The sequence below is a fragment of the Myotis lucifugus genome, unplaced genomic scaffold, assembly GCF_000147115.1.
Source record: "Myotis lucifugus unplaced genomic scaffold, Myoluc2.0 scaffold_9, whole genome shotgun sequence".
NCBI lineage: Eukaryota > Metazoa > Chordata > Mammalia > Chiroptera > Vespertilionidae > Myotis > Myotis lucifugus.
The window spans coordinates 16031341-16053806 of record NW_005871057.1 but is presented as its reverse complement, the minus strand read 5'-3'; the positions used below and the strand labels follow the sequence as shown (position 1 = coordinate 16053806).

Genomic DNA, 22466 nt, shown 5'->3' with positions numbered 1-22466 from the left:
AATGGGCTGAATTGTGCCTCCCCAAAATTCCTATGCTGAAGCCCTAACCCACCTTGGAATGTGAATGTATTTGGAGATGGGGGTCTTTAAAGCAGTAAATAAGTTAAAATGAGGCCATGAGGGTAGCCCTAACCCAATCTGATTGGTGTCGTCATAAAAGGAGATTAGGACACATGAAGAGACACCAGAGATACTCACATGCAGAGGGATGACCAGGTGAAAAAACAGGAGGGTGGCTATCTGCAAGCCAAGGAGGCCTCAGAAGAAACCAAACATAATGACACTTGGATCTTGATATCCAACCTCCATAACTGTAAGAAAATAAATTGCTGTGGTGTAAGTCACCCAGTCTTATTTATTTTATTATATTTTATTATAGTAACCTAACAAACTAATATAAATAGTTAAGGTGCTTGGAGATTAAGAGAAAGGTGAGGAGAGCAAATAAGGTCACCACGTATTCATTCATTCAACCAACATTTATTGGCCCCACTAGGTATCTGGCAATGTGCTAAGTTCTAAATATATAAGGATAAAAAATTAAGTTCTTGCCCTAAACAAACTCATAGTCTACTGAAGGACAAAATTCTACCATAATATAGATGTGCTATAAACAGATATATGCTCTTGGTGCTTTGGAAACAGAGGATTTTTTCAGCCAGCTATTAGGGGGGTCATGCAAAGCTTCAAGAAAGAGGCAATATCTGGGCTACATTATTTAAAACAAAAAACACTTGACTTTAGGGGGGGGGGAATGTTTCTTCTGACTATTTGAGTAGGGGAATATATTACTTGAGCTGGAGAAAATAAATTGAGAAGGAGGAGGTTGGATCTGAGAGATGAGGTGTTTTATTTTGGCCATGCTGAGTTAAGGTACAGAGGACCAGAGTGAAGGTATCTAGTTGGGCTGAAGATAGAGATTTAGAGGCAGTTAGCAATGAGGTGGTCATCAAGCCATGGGTGCAGATGGGCTTTGCCCAAGGAGAATGGTGCCAGTGAGAGGATAAGAAGGATTTAACCCAACCTGGGAGAATACAAGTATTTAAAAGGTTAGCAGATAAGAGAAATAGCAGATGGAGAGACAAGAGGAAAACATGACCAAGGAAGGAGGCAACACCAAGAATGCAAGAGAGAGTGGCAATCTGAAAAATGTCCATGGATATAAACAAAGGTCACTGATGACTTCTGCAAAAACAGCTATAAGGGGTAGATGTCAAATGACCACAGCTTGAGAAGTAAATCACTGTTTAGATGGAAGGGCATTCATGAAAACCCAAGGAAATAAAAATTGCCAGAGTCATCTTCTGAGATTGAAGAGAGGGGAAGAGTCAGAAGACACACATATAGTTGCAACAAAAATGGTGGGCATAATGGGGAGGCTTTCATGCTGTCCTTCCCATCCTCTGGGAGCTATCTGAAAACAGAGGGGAGAGGCAGGGGAGAAAAATGGCATTCATTGACTACCTAGGGCAGTGGTTCTCAACCTTCCTAATGCCGCCACCCTTTAATACAGTTCCTCATGTTGTGGTGACCCCCAACCATAAAATTATTTTCGTTGCTACTTCATAACTATAATTTTGCTACTGTTATGAATCGTAATGTAAATATCTGATATGCAGGATGTATTTTCATTGTTCGCGACCCACAGGTTGAGAACCGCTGATAGGGGGTAGCAGCTAATGCTAAAAATACTACCTACATTTACACAGCACATTATGTATTAAAAGATTCACTCACATATCCTCTCATTTAACCTTAATAACTACTCTTGGAGATGAGCAAGAGGCAGCTTTGTTTTGTAAATGAAGAAATTAAAATTTAAAGAAAGAAAACAAACCCAAAATAATGCACCTGAGAAGATAAAGGTAGAAGCAGAACTTCTACCTTAGTCTACACTCATATCTCCAAAGACTTACAGAGCATTTTCATTGAAGCAAATGCTATGTGGCTCTAGGCTAGATCTCAGCTTTCTCATCTGAAAAATGGAAACAAAAATAATATCTATTTCACCCTATTGATAAATGTAAAGCATTTAAAGGGCCTGTCTTCAAATAAGTGCTCAATTAATGTGAGTCATTATTAGCTTAAATTCATAAACAGCATAAACTATGCACTAACCATTCACCCTGTGTATCCTGTTTGGTGAATTTGAATAGCTGTCTAAACCAGAAATCAGAGCATCAGCCTAGAATCCTCCTTCTCCCTCAGCCCAGAGCTCAGTCAAGTGATGAGTACTTTTAACCCAATGCTTTTTACCCTTATTTTCAATATTGTCTCCCTTAAAAAGACTTTTTGGACATTTTTCCCATAATTGCATCCCTCCCATTAAATTTTAAAACTTTAACATATATGATTATTTTCTGTAGCCCTTTGGAAGACCACAAACAATTGTAATAGCTAAGATTTTTTAACACCACTTCCCCAGAACCAATTTTGGCTCCTATGGGCCCATATCCCCCATTGAGAACTCATATACTAATTCTTCCTCCAAAATCTTTCTCAGTCCCATTCCCCTTTTCTCTATCCTCAATGTCAGTGCCTTGTCATCACCATGTTTCATCTGAATTACTCCAACAGCTTCTAACTGGGTTCCTTGCCTCATTTTCACCAGCTTCCCATCCATATGTCACTATAGTGAGCTTTCTAAATGCAAGTCTGTTCATGTCACTCCCTTTCTCAAAATTCATCAGTTGTGCTCCATTTCCTGTTGGACCTTTACATGGCCCACATGAGCAGTCCTGGGCTGGATCCCCCAGCCTTAGCTGCTGTCATCCCACCCCACCATGCTCACAGCACCTCCATGCCTTGGCACCTTCTGTTACCTCGCTTAGAATGCCCTTCCCCTTTTGCCTTCCTAGTGAACTCCTACTTACCCTTCAACACTCAACAAAAGATATACACATTCTCTTTAAAGCCTTACCCATACTGTCTTCCCACAGGCCAAGTGGAGCCATCACTGTTCCTTTCACATACCTCTCTGTGTCACACTCTTCAGTCACATCAAATGATAATAAGTACAACTAACATTCAGTGAATGTTGAATAGATGCCTTACTCTGTTGTAAGCACTTCACATGTATCATCTCATTTATTTGGAGCACCTTTGAAGGTAGGGATCATACCTTATTAAGTTCTGCCCTGTTTAACTGGCACATAGTAAATATTAAATAAATGCTTGCAGGAAGCAAAGTTTTGCAGTTTCAGGTACTGTGCTCTTTCCAGTGACTTATCTGTCACCTCCTCCTACTTCCTATAGTGGTTTATGGTAGCTACCCTGGTAACAAGAAGTGAGGAGGATGGGATATGATTATTCCACCAAAGGTTTTAACAGTTCCTTTGAAATACACTCTGATTAAGTGAAAGGGTCATTAGAAATGCCTTTCTAATTGCAAGGGGGGAGGGGGAAATCTAATCTACTATCCAGAACACTTACATTTTTATAAATATAGTCCATTTGGAAGGATATAAATTTATTTTAAAAAGGCACAGGTAGAGGCTTAATCACCTACAGTCTAACTGCTTAGGAAAAATAATAAAGAGAAAAGATTCAGAGTCGTAATATTTAAAAGCATTTAAATAGGAGACATTGAAAAAACTCAGGTTATGTAATATCTAGTGAAACACTTTGAAATAGAATACTCATAGAAAACTCATAGAAAGATAAACAGAAAAGAAAAAAAAACAGCTGAGTGAAAAATATTCCTCATAGTTCCTTAAGAATCATTTGGAGAAGGTCATTTAAGTCCAGTGCTCCCCACCCCAGCCTCTGCAAACTGAAATAGCAACTAGTCTTGGAAATAGCAGCTAGCCTTGGTAATAATTTGAAAAGACTACTTCAAGATGATTCAGGAAGTTTTACTCTCTGGAGAAAAAAAAAAATATATATATATATATATATATATATATATATGACTCTGAATCTTTTCTCTTTATTATTTTTCCTAAGCAGTTAGACTGTAGGCGATTAAGCCTCTACCTGTGCCTTTTTAAAATAAATTTATATCCTTCCAAATGGACTATATTTATAAAAATGTATTGTATTGTATTGTATTGTATTTACCTCTACCTTTCCCCAAGTACAATTTAAACTCATTGAGGGTATGACTGTTTTTATATTTTATATATATATATATATATATATATATATATATATATATATATATATATAAAATCACACATACATATAATCTAAATTTTAGTCTTTATTTGACATCACATAAGAAATTCAATCTTTAAGTGTTAGTATCAAGTAAATAATAACTTTCTGAAAATGAGTGGAGTTTGAAAAAGAGGGAACTTCAAAAATGAAATTTCCTATGGTAAAAACCCAAATATTGCATTTTACTATTCATTTATTTTAAATCATGATTATCTGGGGGCAATAAAATTATGAGAGATTTCCATTTTCTTGATATCTTTCTAGAGCCTTTTTTAAAAAACAATAAATATGTGTTGCTTTTACATTCAGAAAAATAGAGCTATGTCACTTTTTAAAAAACATTTTCTATTAAACTAATAAACATTTGTCATTAATTTACATCATTCTCGTATATGACAGCAAATTCCCCGTTTATGATAAAAAAATATATTTTTTAAATCACTGCATCTGATAAGTGCTATAAGGCCCCAAAATGATTTGACACACCTCTCAAGGAAATGTGAGAACTCTATTTCCTCTCTTTGAATCTGGACCTTGGGACAGCTTAACCAAAAGAATACAGCAAAAGTTAGCAGGATGCCATTGTCTGGGCCCAGACCTTAAGGAACTGGCAGCCTCCACTTCCTGCCTCTTGAAACTCAACCTCATACTTTGAGGAAACCCCAGCCACAAGCAGAAAGGCCCAGGTGGAGAGCAACCAACAAGCAGCACCAATTTACCACAAACGTGAGTGACCTATCTAGGAAATGGATCCTAAGGCTCCAGTTAGGTAAGCCACCTCAACTGACACCAGGTAGAACAGAAATGAGCTGTCTTTTCTGAGCCCTGCCCAAACTACACATTCATGACTAAAATAAATGATTGTTATTTAAAGCCACTAAGTTTTGGAGTAGCTTGTTATGCAACAAAAGATAACTAGAATACTGTATTGTATTGTATTGTATTGTATTGTATTGTATTGTATTGTATTTATTTACCTCTACCATTCCCCAAGTACAATTTAAACTCATTGAGGGTATGACTGTACTTATACTATCTTTATAGTCATTCCTTCATTCCTTTAATAAACATGTGAAGACTAACATGTATGTAGCACTATGCTAAACAGATTCTGCAGGTACAGAGATAAAACGTCTCTGCCTTAGAGGAGATTACAGTCTAGTTGCAGAGACAAACAATAGACAATGACAACCATAATCTCAGAGCCATAGCAGAATAGCCAGAAATGGTAGATAATCAATAAATGTTGGCTAAATGAATGAATGAATGAATGAATGAGGTTCCCAGAACTACTTTGAGAATTATGCACTATCACTATTTTACAGATGAGGTGCTCCAATTAGCAATGCATTACTTCTCAGCTCTAAGTTCACCCTCTTCTTCTACTTGGTGATACTGGGGCTAGACTCTATAAACATTTCTCTTTTGCCAGATGGTTCAGTGTTAGTTTCATCAATAGAGGGGCATTGCAAGGTCATAGCAGAGGGAGGGGCTTTTCATTCTGGTTTGGGATGTGTTATGCCCTCTAAAGGGGACAGTCACAACCAGCAGCATCAGGAAAACTCCATGGTGCTCATTCTCCAGGGAATCTCTCTGCCCCTCAGCAGTAAGCTTTCTGAGGATCAGCTCAGGTCCACCTACATTCCCTACCAAGTTTCTCAACCAGGTAGGCTGCTCTCACAGACCAGCTCCACCCTATACCAGCGGTTCTCAACCTGTGGGTTGAGACCCCTTTGGGGGTCGAACGACCCTTTCACAGGGGTCGCCTAAATACATCCTGCATATCAGATATTTACATTACGATTCATAACAGTAGCAAAATTACAGTTATGAAGTAGCAACAAAAATAATTTTATGGTTGGGAGTCACCACAACATGAGGAACTGTATTAAAGGGTCGCGGCATTAGGAAGGTTGAGAACCACTGCCCTATACCCTCTGGCAAGATTACTGGCCACCGGCAGGCTACAAATTAATGAGGCAGTCAATTCATTTCCAAGGAGGGCTTGGGGTGGGGAGGGGCCTCTTGCAAGCTCTTAGAGCTTCCATCCTTTACTCTCCCTCAGCTCTAGAAAAAAAGCAGCTTCTTGCAATGGCTATTTCCATATTGCTTAGAGACCTCATTTACCCTTTAGTAGTTAACCACAGTTAACTTTTTGCTAGTTAATAATTCATTATGTTAAATTTTTCTTGTCCAAATTATTGTGTGGTTTTTGCCTCTTGGATGGATCCTGTCTGGCACATAAAGGAATAAAAGGGCTCCAACAAATATGAGAAGCCTGAAAAAGCACATTTGCCCATAGCACTATCAAATGCCAATTAAAAATGAAAAGAAATGGAGAAACCAAGATGGCAGCATAGGTAAACACCGGAGATTGCTGCCTCGCACAACCACTTCAAAAATACAACTAAAAGACGGAACGGACATCATCCAGAAACACAGGAAGGCTGGCTAAGTGGAAATTCTACAACTAGAAGGAAAGAGAAAAGCATACCAAGACTCAGAGGAGGTGCGGTGCGGAAGTAAAATACAGAGGTACAGAGGCGCATGCCGAGAGGGCTGGTGGCTGAGGACACAGTTGTCTTTTTCAATCGGGAGGGAGTCTCAAGCTCTGAGCTCCAGTTCCAGGCGAGTCTCTGGGGACCCAGATTCATACGGGAGAAACTGGACTGTATGGCATCAGTCAGAACTCAAGGGCAGCTTTCTCTCCGGGGTGCTTGCAGCAATTGCCGGGACACTGAGAAGCAGGGCCTCTGAGGGCAGGACTAAGAGAAGCCATAACTGCTCGCTCGCCCTGTTGATCCCCTGGGATCCTGCCCCGCCCAAGCCATGCACAGAGGCTTTTGCATATTAAAGGTCTGGCCCTTTGCAATCTGATAATTACCTAACAAACTGCAGCTGGCCCAAGGCCCCAGGGCAACTTGCATTGCATTACAGCTGGCTTCTGCTGGATAGCCTCAGGCAGAGGCTAGATTAGCACCTCCTTTGAGATCCAGGAGCCAGTGTGCCCTGTGGTCAGAGTGGGACCATCCAGATTGCAGCTCCTCGGATCCATAAAGGACACACTCAAGGGGCAGACTCAGTGAGCACCACAGCCCCATTGAAGCAAGTCTTGCCCCGGAGGGGTGTCTCCAGCACAGAAGTTCTTCCACTGCAGACACAGCTGATTCTCACAGCCAATTGGCCTGGAGGTCAATCCCTCCCAGTGTTACCTACAACAATCAAGGCTTAACTACAACAAGACTGTGCACAAAGCCCACAAAGGGGTGCACCAAGAGTGTCCACCTCAGGTAATTGGGGAGGCTGAGCCACTGGGCCCTATAGGACACCTAGCACAGAAAGCCACTCTATCAACACAGGGAAGCATAAAAAATGCGGCGACAAAGAAACAGGACACAAATGACAGAAATGGAGGAAAGCAAACTACTGGATATAGAGTTCAAAACCACACTTTTAAGGTTTTTCAAGAATTTTCTAGAAACTGCTGATAAACTTAATGAGACCCTCAAGAAATCTAGTGAGACCCTCGATGTTGTGATAAAGGACCAACTAGAAATTAAGCATACACTGACTGAAATAAAGAATATTATACAGAGTTCCAACAGCAGACTAGAGGATCCCAAGAATCAAATCAAAGATTTGAAATATGAAGAAGCAAAAAACACCCAACCGGAAAAGCAAAATGAAAAAAGAATCCAAAAATACGAAGATAGTCTAAGGAGTCTCTGGGACAGCTTCAAGCGTACCAACATCCGAATTATAGGGGTAACAGAAGAGAGAGAGCAGGATATTGAAAACCTATTTGAAGAATTCATGACAGAAAACTTCCCCTACCTGGTGAAAGAAATAGACTTACAAGTCCAGGAAGCGCAGAGAACCCCAAACAAAAGGAATCCAAAGAGGACCACACCAAGACACATCATAATTAAAATGTCAAGAGCAAAAGACAAAGAGAGAATCTTAAAAGCAGCAAGAGAAAGACAGTCAATTACCTACAAGGGAGTACCCATACCACTGTCAGCTGATTTCTCAACAGAAACTTTGCAGGCCAGAAGGGAGTGGCAAGAAATATTCAAAGTGATGAATACCAAGAACCTTCAACCAAGATTACTTTATCCAGGAAAGCTATCATTCAGATTTGAAGGTCAGATAAAGAGCTTCACAGATAAGGAAAAGCTAAAGGAGTTCATTACCACTAAACCAGTATTATATGAAATGCTGAAAGGTATCTTTTAAGAAGAGGAAGAAGAAAAAGGTAAAGATACAAATTATGAACAACAAATACACATCCATCAACAAGTGAATCTAAAAATCAAGTGAATAAATAATCTGATGATCAGAATAAACTGGTGATTATAATAGAATCAGGGGCATAGAAAGGGAGTGGACTTTCTATTCTTGCGGGGGGCGGGGGGAGGGGTGTGGGGGATGCGGGAAGAGACTGGACAAAAATCGTGCACCTATGGATGAGAACGAGGCGGGGGCGGAGGGTGGGGTGGGAACTGGGTGGATGGGAGCTATTGGGGGAAAAAGAGGAACAACTATAATAATCTGAACAATAAAGATTTAATTTTAAAAAAATGAAAAGAAATGAAAAGAGATACATATTTAAAGATTCAATAAACAAAAACTGCCATATCAATCTCATTCAAAATCTCTATTTTGTCTAATCCCATTTCTTAGAAAACATTTCTTATCTTCTTTGGTGTGTGTGTGTGTGTTTTAATATCCCAACATTCTCCTTCCTTAAAGAGCTGTCATTCCTTTTCAGGCCTGCAAGTGTGGAACCTGATCAATATAAAAAGAATGGGAGTGCAGAGTACAGCGGACATCTTTTAGTCAGCTTTCACCTCTTCCTTTTGGAACTGTTCCTTCCCCAGTCCTAGAACTTTAGGAATTCTTTAAAGTTGTGATCTACCCAGTACACAGTGGAAAAATCCCTATATTTGCTTATGTTATCAAGAAGTCTACACTTGCCCAGCTGGTTTGGCTCAGTGGATATAGTGTGGGCCTGCGGACTGAAGGGTCCCGGGTTCAATTCCATCAAGGGCACATGCCTAGGTTGCAGGCTCCATCCCCAGTGGGGGGCATGCAGAAGGCAGCCAATCAATGATTCTCTCTCATCATTGATGTTTACATCTCTCTCTCCCTCTCCCTTCCTCTCTGAAATCAATAAAAATATATTTTTCTAAAAAAGAAGTCTACACTTGAACCAAAGAGCCCATATACATGCTAGCAGACTGACTTACATTCCTTATTTTCCTATCTGTAGACTGGGGGCTCTCAGATCGCTCCAGCTCTAGCCTTCTGCAGTTCTAACAACAGGACAAGTCCCAGCAGATGTGGTCTGCTTGCTCTGGAATTCTCTGTAACGTCTTCACCATTACCAGTCAGCACCCATATACCTTATGCACAAATGGTGGAACTGAGAGATGTTATTAAAGCCTTCTATTTAAGTATAAAACGTCAAGCCTCCTGTGTGCCACTTATTACAGCTCAGCGATATTATTTTGGTAACAGCGTCACCAGCCTCTCTGCTATGGTGCTGAGAATAAATAGAACATGAACATTTCCAGGAATTGTCAACTTGGCACTTCTTATAAGGAGTTAAGATTTCTTTTATAACATTAACAAAAAATAAAGCCTAAAACTAAAACCTGCCCCAAACTTCTAGAGGTTATATTTCCTTCTCAATTAAAATTTACTGTTTGGAAAAGTACAGTACTCTTTTTTTTCTCTGGGGGCGAAAGTCCTCCAAAGAATCATATGCTGCTCAAACTAAAGAACAAGTATAAACACAGCTGCCTATTAAAATTAAGCAAAAGCAAACATTCCTGCAGCTAGCTATAACAACAGCCTGCAAGTCTGAACTGCACCCATAAAAAAAGAGAAAGCTACCTTGCAAAGTGTATGATTAAACTCAGGCTGCACCACCAGAAAAGCTGGTTATTGGAACTGTTGATAGCAGGATTTAAGAGCTGTAAAAGTGGAACCCGACTCACAGTATCAGGAGAGCCGACACCATGTGTCTCCTGATCACAGCCAAGAAAATTTAGCCTTTTTTTACTCTCAAGGTATCAAGATGGGATGGGAGCAACCTGGGGGCTCTGCTCCTCGACCCCATATGGCCTCACATTAGACCTTTCCAGCAAAAAAACAAAAACAAAAAAAAACAGATAAAGTAAGATGGGGAAGAGAGAGGTACCAACCAGGAATTAGTCTTCTGACAATAAGCAGGAAAGAGAAAGACAGAAAAGCCCCTAGTGCTGTGCGTCTCGGAGAGACTGGAGTAGGAGAGGGCATGGGGCTGATAAATGTTGGGCTCTGGTGCAGCCACAAGTAATCAGAATTAGGAAGAAAAGAAAAACTAATTTTGAGAATTTGTTTTTATAGGCTATGAATTATCAGGCTTTGACATTTAAGTGCCTGGATTCCACATTTATGACCTTGAGCAAATGACTTAACAACTTTGTACCTCCATCTTCTTATCTATGCAATAAGGGTAACTGTCAGGATTACATAAATTAATAAATGCCAAGGGCCTGGAACAGTGCCTGACACAGAGTAAGTATTTTACTGATATTATTTGAGGTTCTTTGTGAGACACAGGAAATACTAAAATTCATTTTTAATTACAAACAGATTGTCTGACCAACCCACAGACAGAGGGACTAAGCCGGTCCTAGTCTTCCCTGCTGGCCTTCCCCTCGGGCCATTTGTCTCTCATCCGTCCTCGAGCCTTCTTCAGCTCACTTTGTATCTGAGAGCAGCATCCAACTCATTCTCCACTGGCAGTTTCTGTCTCCATTTGGACATAGCTTGATCTACAGAGCACAGAGTATTGTGGATGGTTTTTAATTTCCAAACATTGCGAAGAAATGATGAAAATAATTCCCCAAATCCAAATTCACCAGCTAATAAAAAACCCTCTGATCAAATTCGTTCTATGTATGAATGTATTCCCCTAGAGCTCTAACGCATTTTAAGGTTGATGTTAGAGTGACACCTGTATGGGGTCTAAGATTCTGGAATATTTTTAAGCAACAATGTTCAAGATATTCAGAGAATTAGAAACATCAGTGATTATAGATTTAAAACAAAACTCTACATCCTTCCACATCTCCATTCCTACCACCCTTCCACCTCCTCCCCTGCAAAACCAAGAACAGCTCTTCAAGTAAGTGTACAGCTTTGGGAGGTCCATACTTAGGGAGCAATAAGGAGAAAGAAGCCATGCACCTAATCAGCGGGTCCAAAAACAAGATGCTCAAACCTGGCTTTCCTGTAAAATAACCTATTAGGGCATTTGTGCATGTGCATGGGTATATGTGCATGTGAGAGTGTGTGTGTGTATCTTTAATACCACTGCCCATACCCCACCTCCACAGATTTTGGCATGAATTGACCTTGGTAAAGTCTGGGGATCAGCAGTTTTTTAAAAGCCAAAGTTGAAGCTAAATCAACCTCTTATGGTCAGTAAGGTGACTGATGTAGCCAAATGACCCATACAGCCACAGGAGAGAGAAAAAAGTCACAGTGATAATTTCTAAGAGAAAAGAACAATAAATTCACTTTTTAAAGTGAGATGGATATATCCCTGCTGGGGAGAGAACTGTCACATGGTTTGCTATTCCTAGAAAGAGCTGCAATTAGCTGCCAACAGATGCATTATTTCAACAGTCCCGTAAATACTCAATAAAATTCTTCCTTTATGTCAGCCTTGGAGGGGGGAGAGGGAGAGGGGGCAGGAAATCTTTTGATGAAATGCAGTACTGAACTATCAAAATTTTCTTTTAAATAATTAAAATTAGCATTAATTAAAATAAAATACTTTAGTAAAATCTTATTCTAAAATACCTCTAAAAGCCCTTGAAATTTTTCTTCTTAAAAGTAAATCAAACCATTAGCACAATTTTTTACAAAGCTAATTTCCACTATTAACACTACAGCATATACAATTCCATTTCAAACCCAGTGGGGAGCCAAGATTGCACAGCAGAAAAGGTCGTAAATCAAGAATCCGGAGGCCTGGATTCCAGTGCTGGCAACAAATAAGTAGCTATGTGATCGTGGCTAAGTGTTGACTTTATCTCCCTAGGACTTGGTTTTCTCAGAAAACTTAGACGAACTGTAAGTCCCTCCCAGTCTAAAAGTCTGGAATACCAGGATATGTCTTCATCTTGCTGACTTTGTTACACTAGCAAATTAATGTGTTTACAGTTTAGGCAGCCTAAAATTAAGTCATTCTGGCAATTCTACTAATTAATTTAACCAGTTCCCAGCCACTATACATAAACTGAATGAGCAAAACAGTAAAAAAAAAAAAAACAACAAAAAACAACAACAACAAAAAAAACACCCTTGAATATGGCCATCTCTTCTATCTGAGCTAGAGCTAGAGTCTTCCTCCCCCAACTATGCCATCCAGGCAATGGTTCCTGCCCCAAACTCCAGTCGCTCTTATTAAGTGAGAAAATAGATGAAAAGCAGCTTTATGTTTTAGGCCATAATCTCATACCATTATTATTTTCTTAGTATTTTTCTTTATGTTGAGTCATTTTAACTTAAGTAAAAGTAACGTGGGTTTCTTTAGTAGGTTTCTTTGATGAGAGAGAGAGAAAAAGAGAGAGAAAGAGAAAGAGAAACCAGGGGAGAGGGAAAAGATAGAGAAACATCGATAAGTTGCCTCCCATACACACTCCGACCAGGGAACAAATCCCCAACCTGGGTAAGTGCCCTGACCAGGAATCAAACACAAGACCGTTAGATGCACGGGCTGATGCTCAACAATCTGAGCCAAACCAGCCAGGGCAAAGCAATGTGTTTTTTAAAGGAACTTCATAAATAGAAAACAGTTTTACTTGTCACAAATGGAAGAAAAATGTTAAATGGATATAAGAAAAAAAAGCAAAACAATTAAGTTTGAGCTAAATATTGCTGTCCAAAGAAGGCTTTAAGCATGAGGACCTTTTTTTCTATTAAAAAGAAAGCTGGCAGGTATCAAGTGAGATGTTTCAGAAATACTTGTACCAAACAGAGGCTTTCACCTGGCTATCAGTATTGAAAAAGAAAATGAATTTCTCACCATGTGATTCAATCCCATTCCACTTATCATCGAAAATCATTTTAAAAGCTACCAAGATCATGGCTCTGCGCGCATCTTACATTTTGGGAAACACAACAACAAATGGTTGCAACTGCACTGATGCTGACATGTGCTGTGATTCACCTCCAGGAGGAAGGTTCTTATCCCAGATGAGCCTGGGCTCCTGCCACACAGTCACCTGGGGCTCCCACTATCTGAACTGCTCTTCCTCCTGTATCTACTCTGTGGCAGAATTTAGGTCTCTGCTGAACATCCCCTCATCAGAAAGGCTTGCTCTGACCTCGCCTAATAATATGCTAAGGCCTTCCTTACCACACACATACTGTTTTACTTCACAGCACTATCATCACCTGATGTACAGTCATGTGCTGTTTAATGATGGGATATATTCTGAGAAATGGGTTGTGGTGGTTTTGTCATTTCATGAACATCATAGAGTGCACTTACACAAACCTAGATGGCATATCTTACTACACACGTTGGCTATATAGTACAGCCTATTTCTCCCAGGCTACAAACCTGTACAGCGTGTTATTGTACAAACAACATGAGATTTAATCAAGTACAAGAGAAAATTATGCAATCAAGAGATGTGGTAAACATGAGGTGCATGAACCTGCTGACAGCGTGACACAGCATACTATTGTACAGCACAATTTTTTTAATTAGTAGAAAGATTACATGCTAAAAGAATGAGAAAAGTACAGTAACATATTTATTATCACGTGTTATATACTGTACATAATTATATGTGCTATCCTTTTATAGAACAGGCAGCAGTAGGTTGACACCAGCATCACCACCAACACCTGAGTAATGTGTTGCTGTATGACATTATGACAGCTATGACAACACTGGCAATAGGAATTTTTCAGCTCCTTCATAAGCTTATGAAACCACCATCGTAAATGCAATCAGCCATTGACCAAAAGGTTGTTAAGTGGCACATGACTGTATTATTTATTCATCTGCTTGCTCTCTGTCCCCATTGAACTGTAGAGTATAGTGAGCTCATAAGAGTAGGGGCTTTGTTTATTATAATATCCCTAGCACCTAATGTCTGGCACATGGTCAATACTCATTATTTGCCGAACGAACAAATGAATCCCCTTGGTTGATCCGGAGGTCCTTCATGTGTCTTTTTTACCTAGTACCTGGCACCACACTGGTCCTCAGGAAGATATGATAATCATGCCGAGGATACACAGAAATCTGTCGACTCTGCCCTTACCACAAGAAGGGGTCCTGCTGTGGATGTTCTCCCATCATTCCCCCTCTAGTACACACAATGCTATGAAGTAAACTCTACTCAGCTACAGAAGTACTTAGATAGACCACAAGCTAGATAAACTGAGATCAACACTGAACTTATGCAGAGTATGGTCAAGACATGGTATGACTGGAAAATCCCAGGCTAGAAATCTAATAAACCTATAACAATGCCTAAAATTTTTGCCATTATTGCTCAGTAACTTCAGATGCATCCAAGTATATATGTGAGAGCCAGAGTGCATCTCAAGACAGTGACCAATGTAGCTATGTATACATGATCAGGCAACGTCAGCTCCAAAAGGGACAGGCTGAGCCTGGAGATGGTAAGTAGAAGAAAAACAGGCCAGCCCTGCATCTTGTTCCAGTGAGGGCAGCCAAGGAGTCTGGGGCACAGGGTTCATGGCAAGGACCAGCTCAAGCTCAGGCAAGGTTGAAGCAAATGTCACCCCAGGACAGCCACTCCAGCAGGCTAAAGAACTGAGGCATCTGATGCTAACATAGGAGGCACAGAGCTGTGTTCCAAGATATCCTTGCCAGTGGATAAGAGAATCTGAAGCAGGAATCTAGCTTAGAGAGGAGGAAAATAACTCCCAAACCTAAAGGAAAACAGGGTAAAGGCAGGGTTGCCAGGCTGACAGTTACATGAGAATCATGACAGAAACCCAGTCCCACAGCCAGGGCCAACACAATGGAACAGGAAGCCCTGGGGCCCAGAAGTCACTCCTATCATCACTTAGGCTGACCTACCAACAAGTGAGACTGGGGCTGCCCATAAACCTCCTCTGTAGATCCAGATTAGCTCAGGCACTGGAGAGAGGCTGCAGTGTAGACAGAGCCCATGAGTAGTGGGAAGGCAGACAGGCAGGCCCACGCTGCCTTCACCCAAATTCAGCATTATACTCATCTCCTAAATGACCTGACAGGTGCCCAGAGATGACTTTCAGCTGATCTAGTGTCTACTGGCCAGAAAGGGACACACTGTCAAGTGTTCCTGCCATGGTGCCAAGCTGGATTACGTCATTTTACTGCCAGAATTCCTCTTTTAAAATACATGAGTCCTTATAGGGTGAGAAAAACACAAAATCAATTTTCTATTAACATCTTAGAGTTTTATTAACAGAGATAGGGAGACCAGTCATCTAGGCAGATTCTAAGAGAATCAAAGGTTTAATTCCAGAACATAAATAAAAAGAACTAAGTAGGATCACCAAATAAGGCCTCTGAGGCAGCTCAAAATTCAACTAATAAAGGGGAAACCAAGAATCTCTGAGAAGACCATAAAAGAAAACTTTTTAATAAAATAAAATCAGCTCATTGTTGGAGAAAGACTCACCTCTTGGCCAAGGAGAAAACCATTCTTTTCTATACAAATTAGTTAATAATTACAACCAAAATTATTATAAAAGGTCAGAAGAGGTTGATGTATATACATACATATACAAGCACCACATTTTCCTGCAGCCTAGTTCTTCAAAATTCAAAATGCCTTTACAAAAATTTAAATGGACTATTTTAAAGCTTATTAAAATTTGTTACAACACTGAAGAAACACTGAGGTCCTGGGAAATAGGCCTCTGGGATCATTCACATTTTTATAGGGACGTTAAATTGAAAGCACTTTAATTTTTTTCTAAGACTGAAAAAAAAATTTCAATTAAGTCCCAATTTAATTTTAGAACTAAAATACTGCCATCAAATTAATTCATTTAAACACAAAGTTAAAGGTCTCAAAAAGAGGAGGTTGTTAACTAACAACTCCTTTAAAGTAATATCATTTCCTCCATCCCTTACATATACATATAAAATTATGGCATAGTGAATTTTCTATAATGTATATGGATTTTTAAAGTGACTATGAAATGGAAACCTATAAAGTGAAAAAGAAAATTATAAACTCCAAATTCAGGGTTTATCAGTGAGTAGGGGCTTTTTTAACAGTGATGGGGATAAGGATGTTCACTGCACCATTATTCTCCATACCTTATTTATATTTTGTAATCTTATTTAAAATGTTGAATAATTAACAATAATTATTTAGAAAGTGAGTTTATGTAATTGTCACTGTAGGCAGTAGATAGAGGCATATGTAAATCAAACTCTCTTCAGAATATTTTTTCAATAGTAGTGTGACTCAACAAGAAAACAAGAGTACTTAATTTGTGCAGTAGTCAACCTATCATCACATTTGACCACTTCCACATAATTACACAAACTAACATTATTTTTCTAAACTTCAACACAGACACACTAGATTTTTCCCACTCTACACTGTTTCCTTCTGTTTACTTAAACACACACACACACACACACACACACACACAAAACTGCTTTTCCCTCAACTTCTTTGTAACTTTCACCATTTGTTTTTTAAAAATCTTAATTTTTTTCTTGTTCTCTGAATGAATCTGAAGAAATGACAATGAGGTCATACCTCTATTAAAAATATACAACAGTACTATTTACATCACCCAAAACGATTAGAAAATTAAAGTAAATATTTTGGTTGGAACAGACTTTCAGTTTGCCTGTTTTGTTGTTTTCAACTATGTGTTGCCAAGAGGAACCTCTACGTCAAATACCAGGAAAAGACACTGGATACCCTAATATTTTTTTAACATCTCCCCAATTCTATATTATTTATTCTGCTCTCAATACAGTGGTAGAAATGCCTTAGATACTTTAATTAGGCTTTGCACCTAAAGTATTTAATTTGGTAAAGACAATCCAATTTGAGGATTCCTGTGGTCTTTAAAGGCCAGCTATTTTCAGTACTTCAAAAAGCATAAAATATACATTTGCCTGTAATTTGGTCATGCAAGGAAATGAAAATATTTTTTTTTACACTGGGATTTTACTAGGCCTTCCCAAGTTAACTGGTCATCTCATGATGATCAGATATTCAGACATATGGCATTAATAAAAATAGAAAAATTAATCATGAGTATTTACTAAATGTGGTCTGGAAAAATCATTCAAAATATGAGGTCCACAAGGCAAAAACAATAAAAGTGGTCTTTTATTACTGGTGTTTGCTTTTTAGCCAGATATACTGGTATTTTAAAAACAATAATAACAAAGGCTAGGGACCACTGACTTGGAGAAATTCTGACTATTACTACTATTGAAAACTCCAGAGAATGTTGATTTCCTAACTGTTAAAAATTTACAAGTCAACTTTTAATTAATTTTTTTTTTGGCAGTTCAGTTCTCTGCTCCTCAATTTTTGTAAACAGCATAAATCATGGGAGCTGTTAAGAAGAACAAGTATTTCATATCACATCTTCCTGCTAAAAGCCAGATAAATGGCACTAGGACTATTTCTATTTTCCATAGCTCCCAACTTGCTTAAAAAACAAAATGAGACCCTGTACTAACTACTCCCCTTACAAGTTAATACTCTGGGTGTCTGAACAAAACTAAAAAGGATGACTTTAAATCAATAACCTTTAAACATAAATTAAGCCAGCCTTCCAAACAATCCCTTCTGGCCATGTAGGCCAGGCCAGAGAGCAGGTGCAGGGCATGCCTTCCTAGAGGCTGCCTCCCCCTTCAGGAATCTGACCTTTTCCAGCAGGCAGCGCTGGCACCCCATGAAGCAGTTATCAGGAGGCCTCGCGCTGCTCTCCCGTCTGCACTTTCCACATGGCTCCTGATGCCAAGGGCCGAGATATGGCCTGGCTCTCCGATGAGAACATGTCTCCCAAGTGATTTGCCAAGTTTCCCTGGAAGCATTTCTAAATATATTCTCTGAGCTCCCTTGTCACCCTCTCAATCATGGTTCATTCTTCCTTCCTTCCCAGCGCTTCCTAATGCCACCTCTTCAACCCATCTTTGTCACGCCATGTCTTCAGTCCAAACTCCTTACCCACTTTCGGGAGCTGCTGATCGATCCCCTCCTAGCCTAAAACCTCAACTTCAAATCCAAAGGCCATAGTTCAACAATTTGGGAGCTGGTCTGAAATTATCTTGTTGAGGCCTACCTGCAGGCAGCTCGGTTATGGCTTCTTCTCTTGCCTTCTCCAGCTTCTCCCTGACCCAAGGAAATTCCTGCAGGGAATCGAGGAATGCATCAAATGCTTTAGGACCTCTGGAAGGTAGGATATCCAGCAGCAGCATTGTTTTCCGGAGGCCTGTGGTTTGAGCTTTGATTTCTTGAACGTGGTTTTCCGTCAAGACCCCTTCCTGGTAAAGATACTGAAGAACCAGTCCCTCCACCAGAACCTCTGCACTCAGTTCCAGGCGAAGGGAGCGAAGCACTTGCTTGTCTCTAGGCTCCATTTCCCCCTGGGGAGAGACAAAACTGAAGTTCAGGTGACAGGCGTGATGCACCCTGAAAGCTACCGCCCTGCAATATAAGCTCCTTAAGGAAATGGACATCCATTCAACCCTAGCAGAGTGCCAGACCACGGTGCTGAGCACGGGGCTGTGCTAATTAATTCACCTCGTTCATTTCAAGTGTTTCTGAACATAATGAGCTACACTGAGCATACATCATCTGTTCTGTTCTTGCTTCCCACACAAGGGGGTCAATTCCTCCATCTATTATGAGATTTGGAAAAAAGTGGGCCAGAGACCCTGCTTAAAAAGCAACTTTTATTCGAGTATTACAGAGCGACGTCTCATTCAACATCGCGGAGAAGAAACAGTGGTTCTGTTCTAACATTGCCTTCTGCAGAGCTGCCCCGCCACTGCAGGAACTGCCCGTGCGCTGCAGCTGCCCTTTGGCCTGATCAGCCATGGGCTGGGGACCAGCAGGTACCGGCGTTGGCAGGACCTGATCAGCCATGGGCTGGGGACCAGCAGGTACCGTAAGCTGAAGGATCTCTTACCCCAGGCAGCGGTTCTCAACCTGTGGGTCGAGACCCCTTTGGCGGTCGAACAACCCTTTCACAGGGGTCGCCCAAGACCATCCTGCATATCAGATATTTACATTATGATTCCTAACAGTAGCAACATTACAGTTATGAAGTAGCAATGAAAATAATTTTATGGTTGGGTCACAACATGAGGAACTGTATTTAAAGGGCCAAAAGGTTGAGAACCACTGCCTAGGCCCTAGGAGAAAAGGCTTATGCACCATCACCTTCAAGAAAAACATGTAAGGTTTGTGTCCCGTCTACTGCAAAACGTGTATGTAGTCAGAGATTCCATCCCTTCCCTTGAATGCTTCATCAGAGTCGCCCTCGCGACCCTGCCAGGACCACACGTGCAGGGGACATTCAAGGGGATTTCTTTTTCTGTAAAAAAAAAAAAAAAAAAAAAACATGTCCACAGGCCAGTCCTGGTCCGCAGCCACGCGCGGTTTGAAGGCATGTTGCCAAGACCACCGCACAGAGAGCCGCGGGGTGTGGTGTCTGTGGCGCGGACACCACAGAAGGGAACCGGCCGACCCGAGTCGGGGCAGGTGAGGGGGCGTGCGCTTCCGGCTGCGCCGGGAGGAATGTCTTTCTGTCCCCGTCTCGGCAGCTGACGCCCTGGGGCATCACGAACAAGGGGGCTTCGAGAGATTTTTCGGGGCCACCGGAGCCGCTAAAAAGAGAGGACTTGGAACAACCTTCAGAGCGGGACCCCAGGCACCCCCATCGCCACCCTAACCGGCCTGGCTCGGGTCGCCGCGGGGCGGGGAGGCCCCGGGCCGCAGGCGCGGGGCGCGGGCCCTGGAGAAAAGAGGGATACGGCCTCCTGGTTTCCTGCTACTTACGTCTGCGAACACGTATCTTAAAAATAAATAAATAAAACTGCCACCGGAATCCAGACTGTCAGGGAACCTGTACCATAAGCACCATCTTTACTGAAGGCGAAAACCGGGACCAGGAAGTGCGGTCGCCATCTTTGTTGAGGGCAAACACAGGAAGTGCTGCAGCCATCTTTATTGTGGGCTCAAGTGTCGGGGTGAAGTCTCTTCCGCCATGTTTGCTGTGGGTAAATAACAGCCGCTTAGAGGGGTTATCTAAGAACAAAATACTGTGATTGGATAATTGCGTTTTTAGCACAGTAACTACTCTTCGGCCTTGCACACGATTGAATAGTCAGGTCTCATAAGTCATTTTATCCCCAAGGCTCTCCAAGACCACTCTATTTAAAATTGCAACATCCATCTCCTGCACTCCCACCCCCTTTACCAACTTTATCTGTAGCACTCAAACATCTTACTTAAACTTACACTTAATCATTTATTTATCATCTGTTTCCCTCCAGATAAAATGCAAGGTCATTTCTTTATATCACAGGGTTCCTGCCCATAAAGCATTTACAAGTCAATCAATCCGGATTCAGTGCAATAATCAGCTTGCTACACTAGGCAGAAGGGGATTTGTCTGGGCAATCTGGGGACATTCACAATCATTGGGGAGGCCGGAGAAGGTCTAGCATCCAAGCATAACTCCCCAAAAAACACTGACAAACTGGCTCATGGACACAATCAGGAAGGTAGCATCAGGAAACTACTACTCCATAGTTCCAGTCTTCTCAACACTGACAGAGTAAGTGACTGCTGCAGGAAAACCAAGGTCTCCACAGCTGTATTTGCCGGCAGCATCAAAACAGAACCTGTACGTCTTAGTTTTGATGTATGTGATCCGCATGCAGAACATTAGCAAGTAAAGGTATCTGAGACATGTAGTTTGAGTTTTCCAGCTTCTGAAGCACAGAAAGGTATGCAAAAAAGAGAGAGGGGCTGACACTGGGGGCAGATCTGCTGAGCTCACCACATTTTAAATTTGGAAACCAAGACAAATACATGATCCAAATATAAAGAAATATAAGAATGTTAAATTGAGGGTCCTTCCTCAAATTTCTTTATGACATGAGGCAGTCATTCAACAAACACATTTATTGATTCACTTTTCAATAAATCAGATGGTATATACAGAAAGTTGTACGTACTGCTGAAAATTAGTTGACAGTATCAAAAAGAAACCCTTAACTATCATTAGTTCCATAGAGGTTTTCACAACCAACACCTCTAGTGGAAGATGTAAATATCTTTGTAAGCAAATTAATGGAGAGCAATTCTAAATCTCACTCCTCAAAACCTCCTAATCTTTGTAACCAGATTAAAGTATTATACCAATCTACCATTTTACATTGGTGGCAGGTATTAGTTTTATAACTAGCATTTTACATATGTGAAGAATGTGGAGTCAAAGTGGCCAAGTGTCTTAGCCAAAATCTCACAGTTAATATATAGCAAAACCTGAACTCTAACCAGTTCTCTCTGGTTTCATGCTCTTTCCAGTACACCACACAGCCTTGTATGGTGAAAAGTCTGTTGTTCTAATGACAGCCCAAAATATTGACAGATCATTCCAGTGCCATTTCCCACTCTTGATACTCTTAAGTTCCAGGTAGTCTCTTAACCCTTGCCCTCTTCTTTTGTTCTGGAATCGCTGTCCTTTCCTGAGCAAGATTTCCTTTGTGTGAGGATAGGCATTAGCAACATTCTCTGTCTTCATACAGGTAAAGTACAGACCTCTTGTAATACTGCCAATAGCTAAGGTTACTGGCTTTTGGGGGAGGAAAAGTGTGTATTTTTTCCAACTGCAAAGTAAACTTTAGTAATTTTCAAACATACAGTAAAGTTAAAACAAATAGCACAAATGCACTCATATAAAAACTACCTAGCTTAAAACACTTCTTGATGACTTGGTGCACTTGGAAAGGCTTTAGACATTGATGATGACATCCAAGAGAAAGCAAAGTTCCAGCATGAGTTCCATAAGAATTCACAGAACAGAAGAAAAGAGAATAAGAAACAACATGAGAAGAATTAGTGCAGGAGCTAAGGGCATGGAGTCCTATGGTGAAAAACCTGAGAGGTTAGCATTAAAGTTCTGGATTAAGTTCATAAGGTGAAGTCCTTGGCCATCAAAATCCTCTTCCTATGGAAAATTTAAATAAGCAGACATGCTGCTTCCTAAGCAACCAGGCT

General features: G+C 40.6%; 1 protein-coding gene across 2 annotated transcripts in view; it reads right to left on the bottom strand.

The window, feature by feature from the left end:
• The window catches only part of CRADD (CASP2 and RIPK1 domain containing adaptor with death domain), a 166331-nt gene extending 145960 nt beyond the window's left edge, over positions 1-20371 (bottom strand). Inside the window, exons 1-3 of one of the 2 annotated variants that reach the window (XM_014451489.2) lie at positions 20238-20371; positions 19620-19773; positions 18517-18820 (exon numbers count right to left, since the gene is read on the bottom strand). In XM_014451489.2, the coding sequence (XP_014306975.1) occupies positions 18517-18820; positions 19620-19634 (319 nt within the window). In that variant the 5' untranslated portion in view covers positions 19635-19773; positions 20238-20371. The remainder of the gene's footprint in view (positions 1-18516; positions 18821-19619; positions 19774-20237) is intronic. The other variant, XM_006084032.3, reaches the window with a different exon arrangement.
• Positions 20372-22466: the final 2095 nt, after the last annotated feature.